The 22965-nt window shown below is 36.2% G+C and overlaps 1 protein-coding gene across 1 annotated transcript in view; it reads left to right on the forward strand.

Moving 5' to 3' along the window:
• Window positions 1-5591: 5591 nt before the first annotated feature.
• The window catches only part of Smp_164720 (zinc finger protein, putative), a gene marked incomplete at both ends in the record, with an annotated part of 34834 nt that continues 17460 nt past the window's right edge, over window positions 5592-22965 (forward strand). Inside the window, 8 exons of the mRNA XM_018791722.1 lie at window positions 5592-5632; window positions 9196-9392; window positions 9439-9533; window positions 12022-12464; window positions 14062-14167; window positions 17924-18283; window positions 21340-21361; window positions 21674-21840. Of these exons, the coding sequence (XP_018645138.1) occupies window positions 5592-5632; window positions 9196-9392; window positions 9439-9533; window positions 12022-12464; window positions 14062-14167; window positions 17924-18283; window positions 21340-21361; window positions 21674-21840 (1431 nt within the window). The remainder of the gene's footprint in view (window positions 5633-9195; window positions 9393-9438; window positions 9534-12021; window positions 12465-14061; window positions 14168-17923; window positions 18284-21339; window positions 21362-21673; window positions 21841-22965) is intronic.

Genomic DNA, 22965 nt, shown 5'->3' on the forward strand with positions numbered 1-22965 from the left:
CAAACTTGACTGATTCTACTTTTCCACACCAATCACACTCCGTTCTCTTTCTCGTTCTTTTTGATGTTCTTAATGTTCTACCGCCAGGTACTTTACTCTCAATTGATGATACATACTACTTATATCTATCGACATCAGTAGCACACATCACAGTAAGATACTCAATAATGTTAACTTGGTTTATTGCAGTAAGTTGAATTTCGTGTGACTTTTAGGTATATGTATCTTACTAAGATAATTATATTTATGGATAGTTTGTAGTGACCTGCTTTTACGACGAGAACGCGAATGGTGTTATGGAAACAATTATTATTACAACCAATTGTACCAGTGATTGTTTTACTGTAATTGTTTGTTTAACTATACCACACACAATTTTCGTTCCATTGTTCATCTTGCTTGTTCGAACGCTCTTACGCTCTGTCATATTGCCTGTACTCTTTGGCACGTCTCGGTATTCTTTCTATATCACGAGATCGCCAACAAATGTATCCTATCTGGACCATTAACAGCTTTCTGGTTTTTGGCCTATTGAGAGATCCAAGTCAATATCTGGCACGTTATCTTATTGCAGTTGTGATCATAGTCAATCACGACCCGATACCCATCTACAAGTTTCTAAAAATACTATTGTTCAATGATTTAAAGTTTGTCATTTCCCCAAATGTTAGTGCTAAATACACTGATAAAAAGTAAACGGAATAAATTTATTCATAGTTTGTATCCATTATCCAAAACACATAAAAATGAGTAAAATTTCGGATATGGTAATCATATTATTAATATTGGAAGTTGGTTACTATGCTAAATAAATTTCTAATCATTCATCATTTATAGAATCTTTGGTAACTGCTGAAATAGTGTATTTATTTTTATCACAAGGGTTTTTGTTGAGATTTCAGTAATTTTATAGTTGAAATCGTGGGTCGATTGAAGCTAGACCACCATAATAATTATATGGTCGCCAGTGATTAACTTTAAGAGACATTTCCTGGAGTTCCAGTGAGAAGCAGTAACCAGTGGAGTTAAACCAGGTCTGTTGGGAGATATCAACTCACTGAAGACAATGGTGAACGGTTGCTCAATTTCGTGGTTTGGTTGAAGTCAGACATTTACACTGTTGGATACCAGCCGGCTCAGTGGTCTGGTGGTTAAGGGTTCTGGCTCGAGACTGGTAGGTCCTGGTTCCGAATCTCGCGAGTGCAGAATCGTGGTTGCGCACTGCTGAGGAGTCCCATAATACGGCGAAATGGCCGTCCAGTGCTTCAAGGTTTTCGATGGTAGTCTAGCTTCAATTGACTCATGGTTCCAACAATATAAAATTACTAGAAATCTCCACAAAACCCCCTTCTGATATTATGTTCTATATTCCATTAGATAATTTCTTAATTTAGTTTTTTTTATTGGCATTGATACAATTGAATAAAATTAACTATTTAGTTATTTAAAACAACTAATATTTTACAATATTAATTTCTAACCTAATTTAATAAAATGATTTTCAAGTTTTGTTTTCACATGGTATGAAGTTTTTCAAGATTGATGGTGATAAAAAAAGAAAAGAAATTTCATTTTTGTTTAAACCATTCATTTCACCGGTGGTGATGATCATGATGATGATAATGACAGTGTTCAATGTTTCAAGTATTTATACACATTCAAAATCACCATATCATTTTTGTTACATAAAGAGAGAGAGATGGAATGAGTGAATGAGTGAGTGTGAAACATTTGCATATGCATACACTAACACACACAGAGATATATATACATGAATACCATAATACACACATATATATACAAATATCAGTCAATGAACTATGTGTGTAAACCATTTTGACATAGTTTTACGACAAGAAAAATTCAAACCTTTAATTTTTTTAAAGAATGTTTTAGTTTAGTATTGATGGATCAAAAAAACTGTCAAATTGTCCACATAGAGGCTTTTGAGAACAATGAATATGAATTTCTATGAATATCAATATTTAAACGCCATCCAATGACTGAATTTAAGATGAATATAGGTTTTCACTTATTTATATATTTCTGAAATATATCTATGGTAACTAGTCACCCATTATTTAGATTAGAGGTGGATAAACTATTTATGAAAAGGGTCATGTGATCTTGAACACTATATCAGGTTGGTAGCATTAACGGATTACAAAATGTTTTCTATTACAATACTGACATGGACAATTTGTTCACAAAACTGACATCTAATTATGCAATTATCAGTGTTGACAAAGTTAATTGATCAATGAAATGAATCCATATTTTTACACTTTTTCCTTAGTATGTTGTTATTGTTTCGCATGTTTAAATATGTAACGTTGGTTCTATATATGGATATTTCGGTTCTGATAATGATATCGGATGGCAGAAGCCCATACATGTTAGAACTTGCTCACAAATATAAATCGATTTTTCAGAGATAAGGATATTTTGTATAAATGGTTCTCAGATTGAGAAATTTATCCTTTCGTTGAAACCATGAACCGACCAGTGTTAGACTTCCATCTAAAATCTGAAGGAATTGGACGGCCATTCGGTTCTAGTATGAGGCTCCTCATGAGTGCGCATCAACGATCCCTAATGCTTGATTCGAACCGAGGTCCTTCTGTCTCACGCAAATGCCTAACCTCTATATACAACTGAGCAAATATCAACTCCAGCTGATGTCTAAATTCAATCAATCCATGATATCTCAAGACCAGCTTCCATAGTCTGCGGTTGATAATTCTCTCACAGTCGACACGGTCTAACTCCACTGGTCAAGGCTTCTTATCAGGACGTAATCTTCCTGTAGTGGTAATCATAGTCAATTGCAACTCGACACCAACGACAAACTAATGATTCTTTGGTACTTGGTAGCTGACTGATTTCAAATTCTAAATACAAAACGTTCATTTGTACTCGCTTCGTTCTTCTTGGTCTAAATTATGCTATTTCGGGCACACCTAGTTAGCATAATAATTCAAATACTCTTAATTATCACGAAGCACTGTTAATTTCTTTAATTTACTTAGAAAACAGATCAGTTTTTTTCTAAATACCACGATATAGAAGGTCTACAGAAGACCTGAGAAAAAAGATGTAGGAGCTGGTATTGTTTCACACTGCCAGCTGGTTGTAGCCAAGCTGAAAGCTAAGCCAAAGTAGCACTTAACAATCGAACAAACAATACAAAAAGTTGATGAGAACCTACTTTCCGGATCCAAACAAGCTCAGAGAGTTTAGGATAAATCTCGGTAATGAATCCCAAGTTTTGTATAATTTATTGTGAAAAGAGGGAATTTGATGTTTAATACAGACACATTTAATCGTGTCTGTTTAATCATCTGGGAAATCAAAATCTAACAAAATACTGAACCGTCAAATGTGTTAATTTATTTCTATCAGCTAATTGGTGCTCAGTTTTATGACTAATTTGAACGCAATGTATGTGTATAGTGTCAAATAAATGGATTTGAACGATTTTGACTTTGATTCTGACCTTACTGGTTTTGCAAAACGAACCCCTTTTACTGGTCCACGACCAAGCATCCAAAGCAGATCACATTTGAGTACGTTGTACTGAACATCCCCAATGATAAATAGTCAGCATGGATCGCATACACTAAAGCATGAACAGCTGTTCAAATAAATATTCGTATATTTTCACTCTAAACTTCTGGCATTATTGAGAACTGGATTCTCGTATAAAAAGAGGTTTAGGACGGTGGAGAAATATCACAAACGTCAGAAGGAAAAAAGAAAGTAGAAGACAAACAAAAAACTATCCGTCTGCTGTTACTGGATCCAAGTATAGATTTTAGTAGAACTGTAGAAATATGGTCTACTTCGTTATTATTAGTGCTCTAATAATAGACCTAATCTTAAAATTGTAGATTTGTCATGATATGACTACCTAATCTATAAGATCTCACCTGTAAGTCACATCATTGTCTACACTGACTATTGTAATCATCGCCAATATATGGTGGAGAACAGATGCAGTCTGGAGACAGAACAACATATTAAATATGAATTAAAGAGATAAGTTACACAAGAATGACCACGTCTGCTAGGCTGAGCCATGTCATTCGATGGATTGAATAGGAAGTCCCTCATTCACCATAGTTGACCTTCTCTTAGTGTTGCATATTGAAGGTCTGTAGTGACCGGCCAGTCTCGATAAGAACACGATTGGAATAACGGAAACAATTATTATTATTGTAACCAATTGTACCAGAGATTGTTTTACTGTATTTGTTTAACTGCATCAGTTTCACTTCTTGTTTCGCGATCCGCCTTGTTTGGTTCGAACGTGCTCACGCACTGCCCATTTCGCCTGTACCCTTTGGCACGTCTCGGTATTATTTCGATACCACGAGATCGCCAATAAATATACTTGATCTAGATTAATAAAGCTTTCTGATTTACGAGCTATCAAAGGAACCAAGTCGTTTGTGGGCGCGTAATCGAATAGTAGTGGTGATCATAGTCCGTCCTCGACTCGACATCCACTACAAACTGATGAGCCGTATTTGGAATACTCACTACAGGTCTATTTTCCCAGTTATCTCATTTTCAGCTTTGAGGATTGTAGTTAGGACCAATACCACTACAAAACCACGAAAGGTGACGTGGCAAGTTTCACTGTCTTCCAAGTTTCGTTGTTGTGCAACCTATATTCACTTATTATTTCTCCCTTTCTAAACTTAAATCCTATCCAATTTCTTCATAGCCTGTCTCATATTCGACCCTTTAGTCTGTTGGGTAACATGTACAGTAATAGCGTCTTCGAGATTACTCACGCTGAAAACTACAAGGACGACTGTTTAAGGTCTTAATGCAGAGCCAATTAATAGTTAAAAAATTCCCGTGTCTGGTATCAGGCTTATAAAAAAGCTGAAGACGGCACTAGATAATGAACCTCAATATAATGTTTCTAACACAGATTATTCGACTCAAACACCAAACTGAGTTCCCAAATAAATTGTTAAGATCACACGCATACTCAAATTCGCACTCTTAGTAAGACTGACGAGAAAAAGAGAAGTAGAAGGAACAAGCTTCCCAAACTTTCAGAAACGTACCCGACTACAGTCGCATTACAGGCTTGTTGCGAGCTAAAACCAAGGTCTCAGCATTGCAGTCTAATATCTTTGGTAGCTGTATCCACAGTCATTGCGACCCTACAATACCTAAGTAGTAATACAGGTTAATTCACTCGTTTCCGTGTTTTTGGTACGTATTCCCATGGTATCGAAAATATATCCCAATTTAACCAACAAAAGGGAATCACAAAAGTATCAATCCTTTCCAGCATACCCAATTGGTCCAGAGAGATGGAAGTAAACATGTGATCTTGACAGCCATAAGGAGACACTCTAAAAAAGCCTACAAGCTCAGAAAAATTACTTGTCCACTGACTATTGACAAATGGAATTGATTACCGCAATACATGATTCAGGCCCCACATATTGAATAATTCAGAAAAGTTAAATACGGTGAAAGACTTCCATTTCCAAGATTAACACATTTTTTTCTTCCTCCTTATTTTTACGAAGGTGAAACGGAATTTTGGATATTGGACAACAGTAATTATGAGAGCGCGTCGAATGATGGTTTGTGGTATTGCCGGTAGGTTTGTTGTTGGAGTAGAAGTAGTGAACTGAGGTGGCTTGTAAGCTACTTGGGAAAAACTCCTGACATATAGATCAACCAACAATAAAAAACGAAATAACAGTGGAACAATAAATTTGATTCCAGTAATTGACCCCCACATGTCAAATTATTCTTTGTTATATGAGAAAAAGGTCAAGTTTACAGACTGCTGTCATGAGTTGTGGTTGTTACCATTTAGAGTTTTAGTAGTTAACTGAAATCCGTTAGGCCTACAAATTGGAGTTAAGTTTGCCATTACGAGTTGACATAAGTCATACTGCAATGCTTTACTACCCTCTCGTTTATGAACTTATGGAACTGATGGTTGCGATCTAGAATAAGAGCTGGAGGGTAGAATATTTTCTAGCTTCACTAAACACTTTATTGCCCAACAGACCTTTCGGCGAGACAATAATTTATGGACGAGACAAACAGAAGCTTATTAGGGACTTCAAGGTCACGGTGCCAATTTCAGTGCCTGGTGACAATTAAGCGTCTATAATAAACGGTACTACTACTAAGTTCCTTTATTTGTAATTGCAGTAATCAAATGACTTGTAGGCTTTAGGTAGACTACCATGATGTCCTTCGACGTAATATATGTTGGAGACGTCTGCTAGGATAAGAACTTTTTTCGCTCAATGTAGATTGAGACTAAGGCATATTATAATAATTGCCGCAAACTGTTTAATAAAAGTACTGGTAACATTAACTGCATTAATCTCAGATGTTGCTGAAGCTCCGGCTGTTCAGTGGTATGAGTATTGTAGGGATATATGCGTAATGAAACTGACAAACTTACACAGTCGGAGTACACACAAACAATATTGAAGCTATGTGGTCGGTGCTAAGAGAGTTTTCACGACTTTATCGTGATTAGCTTATATTTCTCAAGGTCACTTGCGATTCGTTCAAAGGTCGTCCATAAATTATAGTCTCGCCCACATGATTAGTCAACATAATCGCTGAAATTGGACGAACATATTTAAGGACATCTGGAGCCAATCTATCTAACCCAGATGCTTTTCCTCGTTTCGGATTAGCTATAGCCTTTAAAACTTCAACTAGAGTCGAGGGACCTACTTCAATGTTCCATCCAGACTGTTTGGGAATGGTGGGTAATTGTAGTATAGCTGAAGGCCAGCTAAACTGTTCTCTAAAGTGTTCCGCCCATCGTTCTAAACGTCTGGGCTGAAAGCAGATAAGTGTCTCGTCTTTTCCCGAGATTGTCCCGCTTACAATTGACTTCTTTATTCCGGTTTCTTTCATTAGTCTAAAGAGTTGTCTGGTGTTGCTTATAGCCTCTGCCTTTTCCATTTCTTTTGCTTTCGCCCTTCATCGCGTCTAGAGCCTGATGGGATAAGTTTACGAGAATCCACCAGTGCAATAGACTTGGAAGAAATGCATTGGTTTTCTGTAACCTTTTGGTTTAAATTGCTAATAGGTGTTACTGCTGTTTCTGCATCTGTTCGTATATCTTTCCAAGCAACATCTGGTTCAGCCTCGTTTTCTGAATTGCCTAGATGTGAACTCAGTTGTTACTGGAACTTAGTTTTAGCTTTCTCGTCCCTCAGTTCAATTCTAATGGGTCTTAGTGTAGTTTTTTTGCATCCAGTGAGGCGCAAGTAAATGTGTGCTCGTATTAAGGCATGGTCAGAGTCTAAACGTGTATTCCAGAACGAGCGACAGTCTTCTTTCGAGGCTCTCCAACGATGACTGATGGCAATATGGTCTATTTGAGTCCATTGTAAGTTAGGTGTAGGTGGTCGCCATGTTAGAGGGATGTCTCTCCTTATGCTTAAAATTAGTGTTTGCTAAAAGTAAATGATTGTCTGAGCATAGTTGCAACAGACGATCACCATTATCTGTTCTCTAAACCGGAACACTAAAATACCCACCTAAATGTCTTTCTGTTTGATTTAAGCTATCTACTTGGGCGTTAAAGTCATCTGCTACGAGTACTATGTCTGAGCGTTTAGCTTTTTGAAGAAGTTTAGAGAGCTTTTTGTAAGATTCATCTTTCCATCCGGGCTACAGTCGATGGGTGCGTAGGCAGAAAAGGACGAAAAGGCGACGACATGTGTCCCTATCCTTCCGAGTTCTTACAGAGCCATTTAGTCGAACAGCACATAGGCGACTGTTAACAAAGATCCACTCTAATAGTGCTTGTCCTGCCCTCATACTTAGTGCTATGTCTACACCCGCCAGTCCACGGGAACTAGCCATCGGGTCGCCGGATACACGTAGAGTGTATCTCGTCGGCTCTCCATTTTGGCGAGCTGAGGTCAAGTGAATGATCACACTAGTATCCTGTATGTGTGTTTCGGAGACACAGCATACATCAATAGTACGAGATTCTAGAGTTTTATCCAAGGAGGCATGCTGGCCGATTTGACATAGGGTGCGTACATTGAAGGCTCCAATGTGTAGTTTGTGGTGAGGTTTCAGTAAACCTGGGACAGTATTTCGTGCACTAGAATCATTGACCATAGTGACACTTGAGGAGGAAGCCGAAAGAGGAAGTTTATTGCTGAAAGTCGAGGTGTGAGGAATAATGAGAATTGAAGAAGGAGATTATGAATACAATGATCTTGAGTGCTGTTAGATGTATGAGGGCTGTTACCATTTCCCCATCGCGCACACCCTGGAAGGGTTCTTATAGAGGTGCAGTGATGCAGTTGCCAGCAGTATCCCGAAATTCAATCATGACCCCGAACGTGGAAATACCTTCCACACGGCAATGACTGTTACTTGCAACCACTTAAATTCAACCAATGTGAGTTCAGAGTTCACATTATTGTACCATTTGTTTCTTTTTCCACTTTGCACTACATCTTTGGCCGGAGCGAAGGTATGTGGGTCCATCACAGCGATGTTTAGTTCGGGCTATTTGATTTCATTCTCTAATGCGAACATAAAAAATCATTTTAAAAGCCCTGATACAATAATAACTAAACGTCAAAAATATATATTGGTACATGAGTGGACTGTTTAATCAACTCAGTGCTAACCAACCGGAAATTCTTTTTCTTCACTCACAAAAACTATTGCTCTTACGACACTAACAGTAGTTTTTCAATGTTAAAACAACTGAGACCACACTGTACTTGACAAGTAAAAACATCACAGTTGCTTTGGGAAGGTATTTTAGGTTTTACTAAAATTTGTCATGGAGTAGCTTTTAAATTACGTGAGGGAATCATACCTTACCTGATTATCTATTAACATTTGCATTTCAGATCCACTGGTCTAAGAAAGTAAATCATTTTCAATTTCTTAGACAAGAAAATGAAACATGGAGTCGGCAACTATAAGAAGTCAATTAATGGTACTTTTTGACAATTTAAAAAGTATTCAACCGAGTGAACGAGATAATTTAATAGCGTTTATGAAAAAAAATTTATCACAACTGCAAGAGAATAATGAAAGAAGCGATGTATACCAGGGTAGCAATATCAGCAATGACAACTATCTTTGTTGTAGTGGAAATGTGGATAATACTACTACTACTACTATTATTACCACTACTACTTCTAATGTTAGCTTAACTAGCAGCTCTTCAGCGTATGCGAATGTAAAATCTTCAGAATTATATGACTTAAATATCAATGTAGACAGTCTGCAGCTATCGTTTGAAGCAACTCCTGAATCAGTAGCGACATTAGTCGATGAAGGGAATGATTTTCCTACACTAACAATACAACACAATACTACTAGCCTAACAGGTCATAATTGTTCAGGTTTGTCAAGCGTTTCTATCATTATTAATGATAAATCCCATTTTAGAAGCAATCTATGTAAACGAATGTTTACCCATGGCTACAAATGCGCCAACATTTAATTGCTCAAATTTGAATAATGAATCAAATTTTCATGAAACGGTAAGTTTTCGTGAATATATATAGTATGTTCATTATTTGTTCAATTTATTTATGTTTAGTTAAACATATGGATAAGTTTATACATCAGACTATAAGCACCATCTGTCTTGCGACAAGTAACAAGACTTCCTTACCGTGTATACTCAATTGTAGCCATTTTGTCGATGTAGTTGGGCTTGCTTCTCATCATGACAAACCAATTAAATTAGATTGTTTAAAATACTTGCTTCTGGAGTTTTTTTCCTGTCATACAGGTCGATTAAAGAGTGGTAAGATTAAAAGTAAACAAATGAGGGTCCGACGACAAGTTCTTACTGCCGATTGTACTTGGGTGTGGTAATAGTCAGGTGTTTTCTGTGGATAAAAAGCATCTCCAGCAATGCTGTTTTTTCAAAATTGGAGTACATAAAACATGTCAGTCCTAAAAATAGTACTTTTCACTATGTCCTACGGATTGCCTATACCAGTTGTACAGTTTGAAAAATACGGAGCTCGTGTATCGGAAAATGCCCACAAAAGAGGGTGGTGTAAAGCAGCTTCTCCGTGCTCTGTGCAGTCAGATTTCCATTTTAGTAAAACCACTACCAGCTCAGATTCTTTTTCTGTTCCATCAAGAAGAAACTTCCTCTCGTGACATTGGCAGCCCGGAAATGTCAATAACTCCCCCACTTCTAGAAAAAATCTAGCATGTAGGTAGTAGTTGTTAGTGCACTTTTAAAACAAGCAGTTTTGTGATGAAAATTTTCTCATTCGTAACGTTAGTCAGAATAAGCACAGTACGTGTGAATAATGTAGTTTTGTGTTCATCATTATGTAACCATGCTTATAAATAACCGTAATTATATTTTCACAAATATTATACGAGCTGCTATTTACATATTATTGCAATAGATTACTAAAACGCATCGAAAAAATTTGTTAAATTCATTTTCACAAATGTCCTCTGGGCTATGTGGAGCAGTGAATTAGTAGAGACATTCGGCTTACCGCCGTGAAGTAGCAGGTTTGAACTCCACTCTAATTACGTCGACTTGGGAAACCGGTTGATATCATTAACCTTTCCAGTTAAAGTTTGGCTCGAGGCTAATATCATTAACCTGTATGTGGTAAGTGGGTTGAATAAACAAAAATTTCCGGCAAAAGTTGGAAATTGTGCAAGATGAACCTAAGCATAATAAATATTGTTTGAATCGAACAAGTGAGATTAAAAAAAGTAAAGCATAGTTTGATACTAAACTCAAGTTAAAACGTGAGTGCAACGAGGGTATTACAACCGGTGTTACATCATATCATCCGGTATCTCCAACCGTGGATTGTGAATATGCTGTGCGTCACAGACAGGCAGTCTTTATTTTCCAACATGATTCACTTCAAGATTCAGTGGTTACATGGATTGCTATAACATTCTGATTTAGCTGCCCCTAATCTTCTTCCAGTCAAATCCCATACTAGCCAACTCCGTATGTTGGAGCAAGTTGTTACTGGGGATGCATAATAATTATATCCCATTGAAGATGCTCCCTGTTTGTGACATTGTAGTTGTTTAATTACTTCAATATTTCTAAGGGCTTTTACTTTCCTATTGTTGCTGTTAAGAGCTATTGATAAGTCTCTATTTGTATATATGCGTTCTCAGCTATTGAGTCGAAAGATTTTTATTAAAGTCAAACAGTGTCCAGTAGTAGAATCCAGGACGCACATAGATAAATTCTTAACGTTTGAAAATAAAAGTGCTGTATTCGAGTCTCAGTTTGAACACCAACGCTCGAAAGCAATCAGGTTTACACCCGACTGACGAGTCTCGAAACAAGACGAAGCCCACATCATGAGTCCCACTGGTTAGTAATACTCTTTTTCTTTGTTTAAAAATCTATGGAAGTCCTTAGAAGCCACATTCTTCAGCTACCTCATTGTTACATAATTTCCTCGAACTCAAATGTTTTGCTAGAATCATGTACATAAATGATTTCCTAAATTTCGATTCATCAGCACTCATCCGGATAGTAGGTTGCCAATGCAAAATCACAAGAATTCACACACGTTTGATGTTTTCATTAACACAGGAAGTATATGATCTTTCTGCTCGTCGACTATTCTTATGGTCTTTACAGCCACCATCACTGTAAAGCTTAATGCATTTGAAAGTATCTGTTTTCTCAAATACATTATCTTCACAAAATAAAATATTTCATGAATTTGCTGGGTCATTCCTAAGTTAGGTGTTTTTATTGGAAATCCTTATTTGGTGAGTGATGTCAATATATCACATTCACTAAATCTTGTTTTTTTTCATGGTATTCATTTATCATGTACAGTTTTATGGACTGGATTTCCAGCTACCTTACGTGTCAGTGCTAGAAATACTACATAGCTGTTCAAACAAAAGTAGTTGAAACTTTTGAATACTTTAACGATTGAGTTACTGTTCAAGTAAATAAAAGTTACATTACAATTATTCCAGTTTTTTTCTTTGTTATCTACCTTTCAGCTTCAAAAACAAAATCCTATCCCATTAGACAGTAATGTAACCGACAATAATCATACATCAAATTCCATCATAAATTATGAAGGACCCAATTATGAAACCTATTTGAATTGTCCATTATGTCGAGTTACATTTGAAAATTGGCCAAATTTAGAATATCATCTATGTAATGAACACACAACAAATAATGTAGCACCTGTATGCTGGCGATGTCAAGGTATATTCAAAAATCATGCTGTTCTTCTAGCACATGAATGCTTTGATTGGGGTCGACTATATTTACCTTGTACAGTACATATGAATAAATCATTGAAAAGTTTTCGTAAATTTTCAAAAATCGATTTAGAAAGGAAACAATTTCCGATGGATGGCGTATTTTTAAGTAGACGTTGTGGATTATGCTATAAATCAAATGTTACATTCACATCGTATGATGCATTTGAAAAGTGAGTTATTGTGAATTTAAAAAAAAATAATTAATTGATAATATGGAGAAGATTTTCACCAGTCATTTGTAGTTAACGTGATATTTTGAATAATTCTTATTGGTTCCAGTTTCCAAAACTCGCATCACCACAGTGAAAAAGGAAGATTAACATAATGTAAGTGACAGGGATCAACATGAAATTCAGTGGAAAGCTAAACATGAGAAATGTAGTTCATTCAGATGATTTCAGTTGGACAAATGGAAGTATGAACAATGAATTCGAGATTTCGAGGAAGATAAAGAATGCTTAAAATTACGCCACTAGAATCTTTATTTTAAACCCTGCTAAACAACGTTTCTCCATACCATTGGCTTCTAGTCTTGCGGATCGAGGCCATATTTTGATTTGGTTACCAACCACTATAAGATCTCGAGGTAGGTAAAGACTAGGCATATATAACGCATATCCTAACCGCTTTCACAAGCTGAGGTATATAAAGTGGAGTTTTAACCTGCAATCTGTTACTTGGGAGTCTAGTGTTTTAAGCCCTTTTAACCACTGGTAATGAATCCAAACGTAGCCCCAGTTACCGAGTGGTATTACTAACCCTCACACAAATTAAGAGGCTGAAAGCCATCCTCGGATCATTTTTAGAGCTTTACATATAAGCTTCAGAGAAAAAGGCTGGAGAGAAGCTAACCATAGTTAATAGTGCCTGCGAGATAATGACTTGTCAGTAAGTATAGGGAAACCAGATGAGAATAATGTAGTGTGCTACTGTAGAGAAGAAGCTACTCTTTTCAAGAGTTAGCTTCGTAGATGATGAAACAGTAGCTTCTTGAGACAGACGAAACTGGAAAAATCCCCACATCATCTACATCCAATTATGTTTACCAATTTACATCTATATGTCGAGGCGCATACATTAATAGAACAGAAAGAAAGGTCTTTATTCACATCTATGAGCATATTCCACAGAAATAGAGACTAAAAGGTCAACAAGTATGCCTTTCATTGACAAAGTTATAAATAACTGTTCATTGTTTATTGTTCCATGTTATTTGTTTTCTGTTTTGATCTAAAAATTTCTACCTTGCTATTCAGACCAAACTAGGTGGAGTGATATTTAATTCTGTGATTCACCTGTAGCACAGTGTCTAAATTCCTAATTACTCACCTGTCAAATTAACATCAACTCCGAATCTCTTGATTAAATCACGACATCTGTCGGTCAAAAAACTACGTTAAGTGTAAACTACTTGGCTAGGATTTGTTCAGTAATGATGATCAATAGTTGGGTAGCTTGAATGTCTTGACTCGATCTATCGCAGTAGGATAGAAGTATTCTACTGAAATCCGGAAATATTCTTTCTAAGCTAGTCACTAGTGAGCACATAATATATCAGTGCAGGGGTTGCAGTGAACGAAACAGTTGTCCAGAACTTCCAGGTTTTTTAATGTTTGTCTAATTTGAATCAGGCTTTTATCACAATGATATTTAACAATCTCCACAACTCCCATGCTAACAGATGTATTCGTCAGTGATAATTTAATTCTAGCTTTTTTCAATTTATTTACTAATCATGTGTTGCATTTTTGTTGTTGCACTCTTTAGACATAAATCATCTTCACATTCTACCACAGGGAGAGATGGCGGTTATGAACCTCCCACTTCTCGCCCACTAACAACATCAACTCGTAAAAAAACACAATCATTAAAGGTGCGTTTTGTTTCAAAGTATATATTGTATCTTAATGAAAATAATAAATGGATTCTGTCTCAAAAAATAATTTGAAGTAAATACAAACATTTTTCAAAGTTGAAATCATAAGTCAATTGAAGCTAGACCACCATCGGAAACCTGGAAGCACTGGACGGCCGTTTCGTCCTATTATGGGACTCCTCAGCAGTGCGCATCCACGATCCCGCACTCGCGAGATTAGAACCCAGGACCTACCGGTCTCGAGCCAGAGCCATTAACCGGTAGACCACTGAACAAACGGAGGAAAACAAAAATGATATAAAATAAAAAAAATCGTAAAGGATATGAATAATAACACTAAAAATTAAATGACTCAGCATGATAAAATGTTGAAATTGAGATAAAATGTATTCAGGAGAATCATAGAAACAGAAATAAACCAGTTGGGGGGGGGTAGAAGGTCTATAGAGAAGATGGAATGGGAAGCGAATAACTGTAAAGGAAGGAAAGTATGAAGAAAGAAGAAAATTATAAGACTCTAAGACCGCGGTAAAAAAAGTAGTTCTACCAATTTTTTTTTGATATACAATTCTGGTTTTCCCAGATTTATGGCTACTGCCTTAGCAATGTTAAGAAGATGCAACATAACTGTCTTTGGCAGCCTTCGACTTACCTTTTGGATGACTTTGAACGCAGAGTCCACCTCGATTGAATGACCTATGTTCTCAAGGTGTTCGACTAATGAGCTTACTGAACCGTTTCCGCCTCTTTTCAGCCACGTTGTGTAATGTTCTTGAATTTTTTTGGATAAAGTACGCATCAAACGATCTATACACCTTGCTCCTCATGAGCAGGTAAATTAATAAATACACATAGAGTTGTTCAGATGAGATAATTTATTCTTAAGATAATTGATGAACGATGATCGCAACGTTTCTGCGAAGAATGTTCTTCTTAAAGATTCAGAAATGCTCCTCTTTAGGACGTTTGTAGCTCTGTCACCCTTAAAATCGATGTTCATATAGAGTGTTTTCGACCGAGTTTATTTATGTTCTAGGAGGTTTAAGTTTCATACTCTTGTCAATAAATATTGAAGGACACCCAATTTTGATAAGTATTTTCTTCAAGAGGCTCAGTTCGTTATTTATGTCCTCGGGACTGCAAATTCTTCATATTTGCATAGTGAGTGATATCAATAGGTTTCACTTTCGACTAATGGAGGAGATCTTTGAGAAATGTTGAATTCTAATAGCGAGATGCATGAACAAATAGAATCAATAACATTTCGTGCATGGAGTGTAAAAGATTTGGAGTTTGGACAAATATGGTTTCTTCGAATAATTTTTCAGTAACATTTCGGATATTTGTGCTTGTTAATACAATCATTAGGAATGATAACATTCGCATTCACCTCAGCATGTTTGACCGAATAACGCAGAAATCTACAAACTTCTTTTACTACCGAAGGGTCCTTGAAATTTTTAGTAAATTAATCGTTGATTGATTGAATTCCATCAGTTGCCTTGCTGACAAATACCGAATAACATGAATTTGAGATGCAGGTCTACTTTTAACCATCTGCAACCACGTAAGTCGTAACATGAGTCAGATGAACTGTGATTGAGTTCATGAACTGATATTTTCATCTCCCTTGAACATTTTTTAGTCTGCTTTTATTGCGAAAAACCTTATGTATTAGAGCAAGCAGTGGCTTACGATGAATACCCTCGTACGTCTGAAGGTGGGGAGAGTCCTCTTTCCCTCTCGAAATGCTCTCACATAGCCACACGTATACAGACACTACCAAGAAAGTCCTACTCACTGCCTCGCTAACGGGGTGTTGTTTACAAAATTGAGAGGAAGGAAAGCGAATGTCCGGCGCTTTAACCGGGTTGGTGGATATGGATGATCCACCCAGGGGAGTTGGAAAACCCTCATTGCAAACCGATAGTGCACATGAGCTCCAGTATCCTGAAGGTACAAATGGCGTATGAATCTATTGTTGGTCACTGACTACGATGGGAATGGATCTACTGACGTCGCTGCACCGACTTGTGGATTAGACCTTCGAGTCGAAGGCTTGGGGTGTGACCCCCTAAAAAAACTACCTGCTTCAGTTTAGACACCCGGCGGGTGTCACAGCCCTCACACAAATCACTGATAACTGCTACTGGCCTCATTGTTATTGTGTTGCGCATATGTATTTGGTGCCCCTTTGTTTCAATGTTTATTTGTTCAAAAAAAGTAAAACGTATTCCATCCAGGTTCAGAACATCGTACCCACCTATCTCAATATGGGTAAAGGTTGACTATTAATATCTGTACTCTAAAGCCAAGAAAATTAAACCTATACCCTTGGTAAATGAGTTACATTATTGATAAGTGAAAGTTAGCATATCCAACACTGCTTTGTTTATTTATTACACATTATTTAGCTTTCTTATTCTGAGCATTTTTCTTGTATTCTTCAATACTCCTCTGAATTGTATATCTTCACTTTATAGTGCAATTCACCATCAGATGAACATCCATCATCCGATGTAGCTATCCGTAGTGTAGTACGTAATCTAACCGAACATTTCTATGCATTAAATTATTATCAAGAAGGACGGAAACGACGTGAAGGTGGGAGAAGAGCCGTTTTAGATAATAATCATAATTCAACCGAAGATAGTATAAACCATACAAAAACTATGTCAGAAATAACAACGACAGAAGATAATCCTATCACCAGTACTACTACTACCAATGCCACTGCTGTAGATGTCATCTCTACTATCACTAACACAAAAGATGTGGGAGAAAAAGAGACGACTCTTATTTCGTTGAATATTAGTAACGGCAATAATGATGATAATAATAATAATGATAGTGAACAAAATAAAAAGTCACGAAATAACTGTAGTCCATCGACATTCTTAACTAGTCTATTGGTCGCTCAACGGGTTAAACATAATCTAACATTGAAAAATAAAGTAAGCAGTCCTTTTTCCTGTTCACTTCTGTATATATTTGTCAATTTAGTAAAAAGAAATTTTTTATAGTTAAAGGAGCTGTTTTTCAACGATTTAATGATTTCCTTTTTAACGTATTCTTTCATGGTTGTTTGTGGGTTTGTGCCTGATAAGTTAACTTCCTGAAAATATTTTCTCCTACCAAACAGCTTCATCTAATAATTTGAAAGTGAATTTGCGAATATTCATTTACCTTAAAACATTCTTCACCACAAACATTCACTAAACGTATGATGACAACACTGGTTCGTCACTAAGTAATGAACAGTTTCCGTTTTTTTCTAATCCTTAGTGTTGATCGAATTTTGTTAATCAATTTTTAATGTGGGCATACTGGTCTTAGTGGCTAGAGGTTGTGTTCGTTATGTATTACTGTTTGGAGGTTGGAAGTAATTAAAAGAACTAGCGAACTTGATATCTTATTCCGTGCATTTATTTGAACGAATAGGCAGTGATAACTCTGATCACTTACTAGCTAAATAAAAACAGGTTATTAAGATAAAACCAACTCAGAGTAAAGAGGGTTCTAGTATAATGCGATTGTTATTTTGTGTATTTATGTCTTAACAGCTTTAGTCACTCAGCATATGTTTTGCACAGCAGATGAAAATCATTTTAAAGCTATAGAAATCTTTCCATAAAACATCATGGTCAATTCGCAGTTGTTGTATTTGGAATAGACTTTCTTAAAACTTCTCCCAAACAGAATGATTATACCTATATAATACCTGTTTTTGTTACCATCTTTTTTTTACTAAAGCGTGCTCGTCGGTTAAAAGCAGTTGCTTTTGAATGTGATTCCATTGAAAAACATGTAACTGATGAAGTTGATGATCATTTGAGTACAACAACGGCACTATCTTGTGATGTTCCTCCTTCTCCATCGATTGGTAGCCATATTTCCGAAGGCGAAATCCAACTTTTTCGTAACAGACGAAGTTCATGGTTGCATTGTCATAAGAACACTAGACGTTTAAAATTACAATTGAAACGCAAAATGACAATTACTGGTCGTCAGAGAGTCAGTGCTTCGACATTGTTTACTAATTATGCATTTAAAATTCGACGATTTATTTGTAATCATTGTTCAGCAGTTTTCCGATTATCATCAAGACTGCGAGTAAGTAGCGCTTTCATTTACTTAAACACAAACGTGTTTTTCCTGGAAAAAGTCGTTATCTTATGCTTTCAATTTGTTCAGTGATATCGCAGTCATGAAGAATGAACGTAAAATGAGGTTTTGAACTCAAATAATAGAACTTAAAAATAATTGACTAATGATGTTTCATAGACTATCGTATTGTAAATACAAATCCAGCTAAAATAGAATTAACTTCAGTATCCTTTAGTTGTAGTATCTGGCAGGGAAATCCCGTAAACGTACAAATGAGAGTTCAAGATAGTCTAAAGCAATCAATAAGAGCCGATTAACGGTTTATTAAAAGCATCTGCTACAGAACAGAATCTTTTCGAAAGTATGCTTATACTATAGAATATCCGAATGTACGTTGATTGATCACTACTGACCAATATTATACTTGTCTAGTCCTCAGTTCTGATTACTGAATTCTGTTGATCAAGGTGCAATTTGGGAACACTAGTCTAAGTGACTCAACACTATAATTAATACTAATTCATAATAATTAGTCATTTACCATTTAAGGTTCCGGTACATTTCTGCTAATTGAGCAACTGCCAGTCAGCTAATACAAATACATTCAGATAGCCAATTTAGATCAACTCCTTGGCTTCATTACTGCCTACATATGGCACATTAACATTATTAACTAGTAGTGCAATGTATTGCAAATAGCTTATTGATTCAAATGAAATGCAGTAAACTGATATTATCGATAGTTGTTTTCACTCTAAGTTAAAGGTGTTATGGCACACGACTCTAGGTACCCAAATGGAATCTTAACTCAAAAGCGAACTCAATCGAATTTATGGCTTAAATATCTTTTGTTCGAGTCCCCAGACTATTAGAATTACGAAAGAGAGTCAGAGATTTATTCCTCTCTCCAGCCGATGATGTTACATGAGAAAAAATGTTAGTATTTATATTTTTCAGGGTATTCTTGGGATTCAGCCATTCAGGATGCAAATTTTGTGACGTCCAGTTCGACGCGGTACGCACCCAGTTTAAAAATTTAAAAAGAGTATTATTAGAAAATTAGATAATACAGTAAGAAGACGATGTTTATTTCAGAACTATTTGGTATGTGAGACCAATACATTTCGAAAAATGTGATCCCATATTTACTTGTCAAGACATTTTTATATATGAAATGGTTAAACTAGACAAATTGAAAGTTACGAAAACACCAAGATACTACAGGTAAGTAGGACGCCACGCTAGACAATAAACCAATATTACCAAGGTAGGGTTAGTATAAGTACAAACTATTCCTAAGTATACAGGGGGGTCAAAATTATGGCTAATGGTATTTGGTTCACCTGTAAATAGTAGATTATATTGGCAGGTATTTAGATACCAGAAGCGTAGTAGGTCTGAAAATTAGTTTGTAAATTTTTCTCTAGTAGCGTCACCTCGTCTGCAATAAGTAATATCGTTTTTACAGGTTATGGTCAACCCTATTGAATAGTCCCTTTGGAGGACTTCGTTTGTATCGAAATGAACAACAACTATGGAAGCTGAGATATTGACCTATCTATATCGGCTTTCTATAAACTGATCGTTCGAATAAACCATATTTTCTTCTGCTTATGAGTATTATCCGCCAACACCATATCATGATAAGAGAAGACAGGACTTGGAAAGGAAGTTTTCTATCTCGAGAAGAAATCAAAATTGTATTACAACAACTCTGTTCATATTGTAAGAATTGTGATCTTGTAATTAAAAATATGGCGAACTAAAAGCACAATTAACTAATCAGTTAACATCAAAGTTCAGTTGTTGTAATATGAACTAAAGGTTACTCTTGTTCGTCAGAACTTTAATCTAATAACATGACTTTCCAAAAAAATGGATAATTTAAGGTCTTCCTATCAACATAAATATGCGCCCATTTCTCTAGTTAGAACAACATTTATCCATCCATTTAGAACTAGACTCAATCAAACTATTATATCATTAAAGTTAAAAATCGCTGAAGTAATATAATGAAGAAATATTAACAACAACGTACAAATGTAACTCATTTAGCAAGTAACCAAATTCATGTATTCAACTTTGTGCCGACCTGTTTATGCGTTTGGGTCTACTGCTTCTGAGCGACTGCTTAGTCAAACCGAAATAAATGACAATGAAGTTTGATATTTCTACTTGTTGATTCCAGGTCAACTGCTTGACAATCTAGAAATTTTAAGACGGTGAAGAGAATCAAGAAGAATGATGAATGAGTTGGGGAGGAGGTTGTTATGGTCTTGTATATCTAGGTTCCACGCACCTTCGTATTAGTGGATATTGAGGATCCACCTGGGGAAGTTGGAAAAACCTGATTTCAAACCAATGGTACACGTGGGCTTCAGGATCCTGAACGGACAAATAGCGTATGAATCTATTGTTTGTCACTGGCTACCATGGGACTGCATCTCCTGACCTTGCTCCACTGCCTTGTGGATTAGACCTTCAGGTCGAGGGCTCGGCGAATGGCTCTCTAAGAAAACTACCTGCTTCGGTCTGGGCACCCAGAGAGTATCACAGCCTACACACAAATCAAGTGACTTGTGTGGTGCATATGTATTCGGTGCCTCTTTTTAGTAATATTTATGTGTTCAAATAAATAAAGTTAGCAATGTAGAAATTCTTACCTGTTGTGTTTCTTCTACTGTCTCTCATGGAGATTGATAAAGTTTAATCAATGCATCTAAGGCTTTAGAAGTCTCATTTATTTATAATCACATGAGCTTAGATTAATCATCGTTGCAGTAAAAGATTAGGAGAAAAGCATAAACATTGAACTTGCATTAATTTTAGGTGTTCGAAAGCAGTAGATAGAGAACCTGTACCTAGGTTTCATACTAATTCTCAATAATCAGAATAGTGTACCTGTAGTCTTATGCTTCTCGTGTGATACGAGTCTGCATGATCCAGTGTCGTAGCCCCTGAGACTGCCGCTTTCTGAACTATTCGTATCGTACCCGCTAGTTTTTTACTTCACTGCGCAAACATTCTTCCTATCTGTTTTCTTTTTGTCTGGTTTTTTACAGGCACACTATTTATTTCAACATGGTCATATCCCAGAATGCCTTGGAGGCTTATCACCGAGACCAAATGAAATTTCATTCCATAAGCAACGGAATATTAGCCGCAGTCGTAGTAGTAGCAGTAGTAATAATAATGATGACAGTAATAGTAGAATTATTCATATACCAGATTGTGCAACGTCTCAAGAATCATCATTACATAACAGTGAGAATATGAGTCCATATTTGAAGATTACTACTGCCACTACTACTTTGACAACGACGACGCCGACGACAGTCACTTCCACCTTTGTGTTGTCAAGTATCCCAAATAAATCCAGTAGCCTTCCTCCTCCAGGATTGATCACAAGATTAAGGAAACGTAAAGCTGTTAGGGATAATAACAGTATAACTATGGATGCTTCCATTCAGAATGCAAAACGGATTGAGAGACAGACCAATGATATTATTACAAATACTTCGAGTAATAATAATCATAATGATGAGAATGAAATTACAGGCTTAGTAAGTTAAAATACAAATTTAATTAATGTAACTGATTTTTTCAAATAGATGTTAGTGTTGTCTTAGGGCTGCATTCTTCAGTGAACGATGGAGCTGATAATACTACTACTATCATCTTGTTGTGCTAACGAGGTATGGCAACTTGGACCGATGCATAAATGTGCCTGGTCTTACGTTGTAGCTGACTGACTGACTGACTGACTATCCAATTATCCTAACTAGTAAGTTTTAAAGTATCCTACTTCTAGCTAGTCAGAAAGGGGAACGAAATTCTCTTTTAAAGTTCATGTCGAATAACCGTATCTGGTATGAATTAATAGCAGTTCAACTGTGATTTCCCCAATTTTGCAATAAACGGAAACAAAAGGTGGTTTTTAATGAGCGATGTTTGACTATTCCTAGTATAAGTCAAGTATACGATACAACTAATCTGTTGATAAATTAACAGTGATGATCGTCGGAACACGTAGCAAAATAGGAAATTAAGAGAAAAACTAACTAATTAGAAAATAGTTAAAGTGACAGTTAAGAACATTTAGATTAATGTTAACTTATTTGAGCGTCAAAACTACGAATTAGTGACAAGATATTTAAAAAAGGATAATCTGAAGCTTTATTAAAACAGGATTATTTGAACCAGTATGACATAGTGAATCTTCAGTTTTTTCGTTTAAATTTGATATTTGTCCTAAAACTGATATTGGGAACAAAATTTCGGAACATTCGTTTACCGCTTAATTTGAACTCGTCAGCAGTACTCACTGTAAATGCTGTATGGAATAGTACCTAAGGGATTTAGATTTGATGCCCAAAGTTGTACCGTTAAATCACTAGATCAAAATTATTTGGTCCACATATCAAACCCTGTCTATTTGGGACAAAATGCAACCACCGTTAAGTGTCATTCGTTTATCATCGTCTCATTTTCCATCTTTTTGTCTTCACATACCGCGGTTTTTGACTAGGACTTTATCACTTGTTTGAGTATGAGTACTATCCAACGTCATTTATGGCGTAGGCGAGATATCCGTCTAGCAAACAAAGGACGGGTTTACTTTGCAGCAGTTCGTTCCATCCTACTTTACGGCAGTGAAACATGGCCGATAAGAGTAGAGGATATTCGTA

The sequence above is a fragment of the Schistosoma mansoni genome, assembly GCF_000237925.1.
Source record: "Schistosoma mansoni, WGS project CABG00000000 data, chromosome 1 unplaced supercontig 0094, strain Puerto Rico, whole genome shotgun sequence".
NCBI classification, from domain to species: Eukaryota; Metazoa; Platyhelminthes; class Trematoda; order Strigeidida; family Schistosomatidae; genus Schistosoma; species Schistosoma mansoni.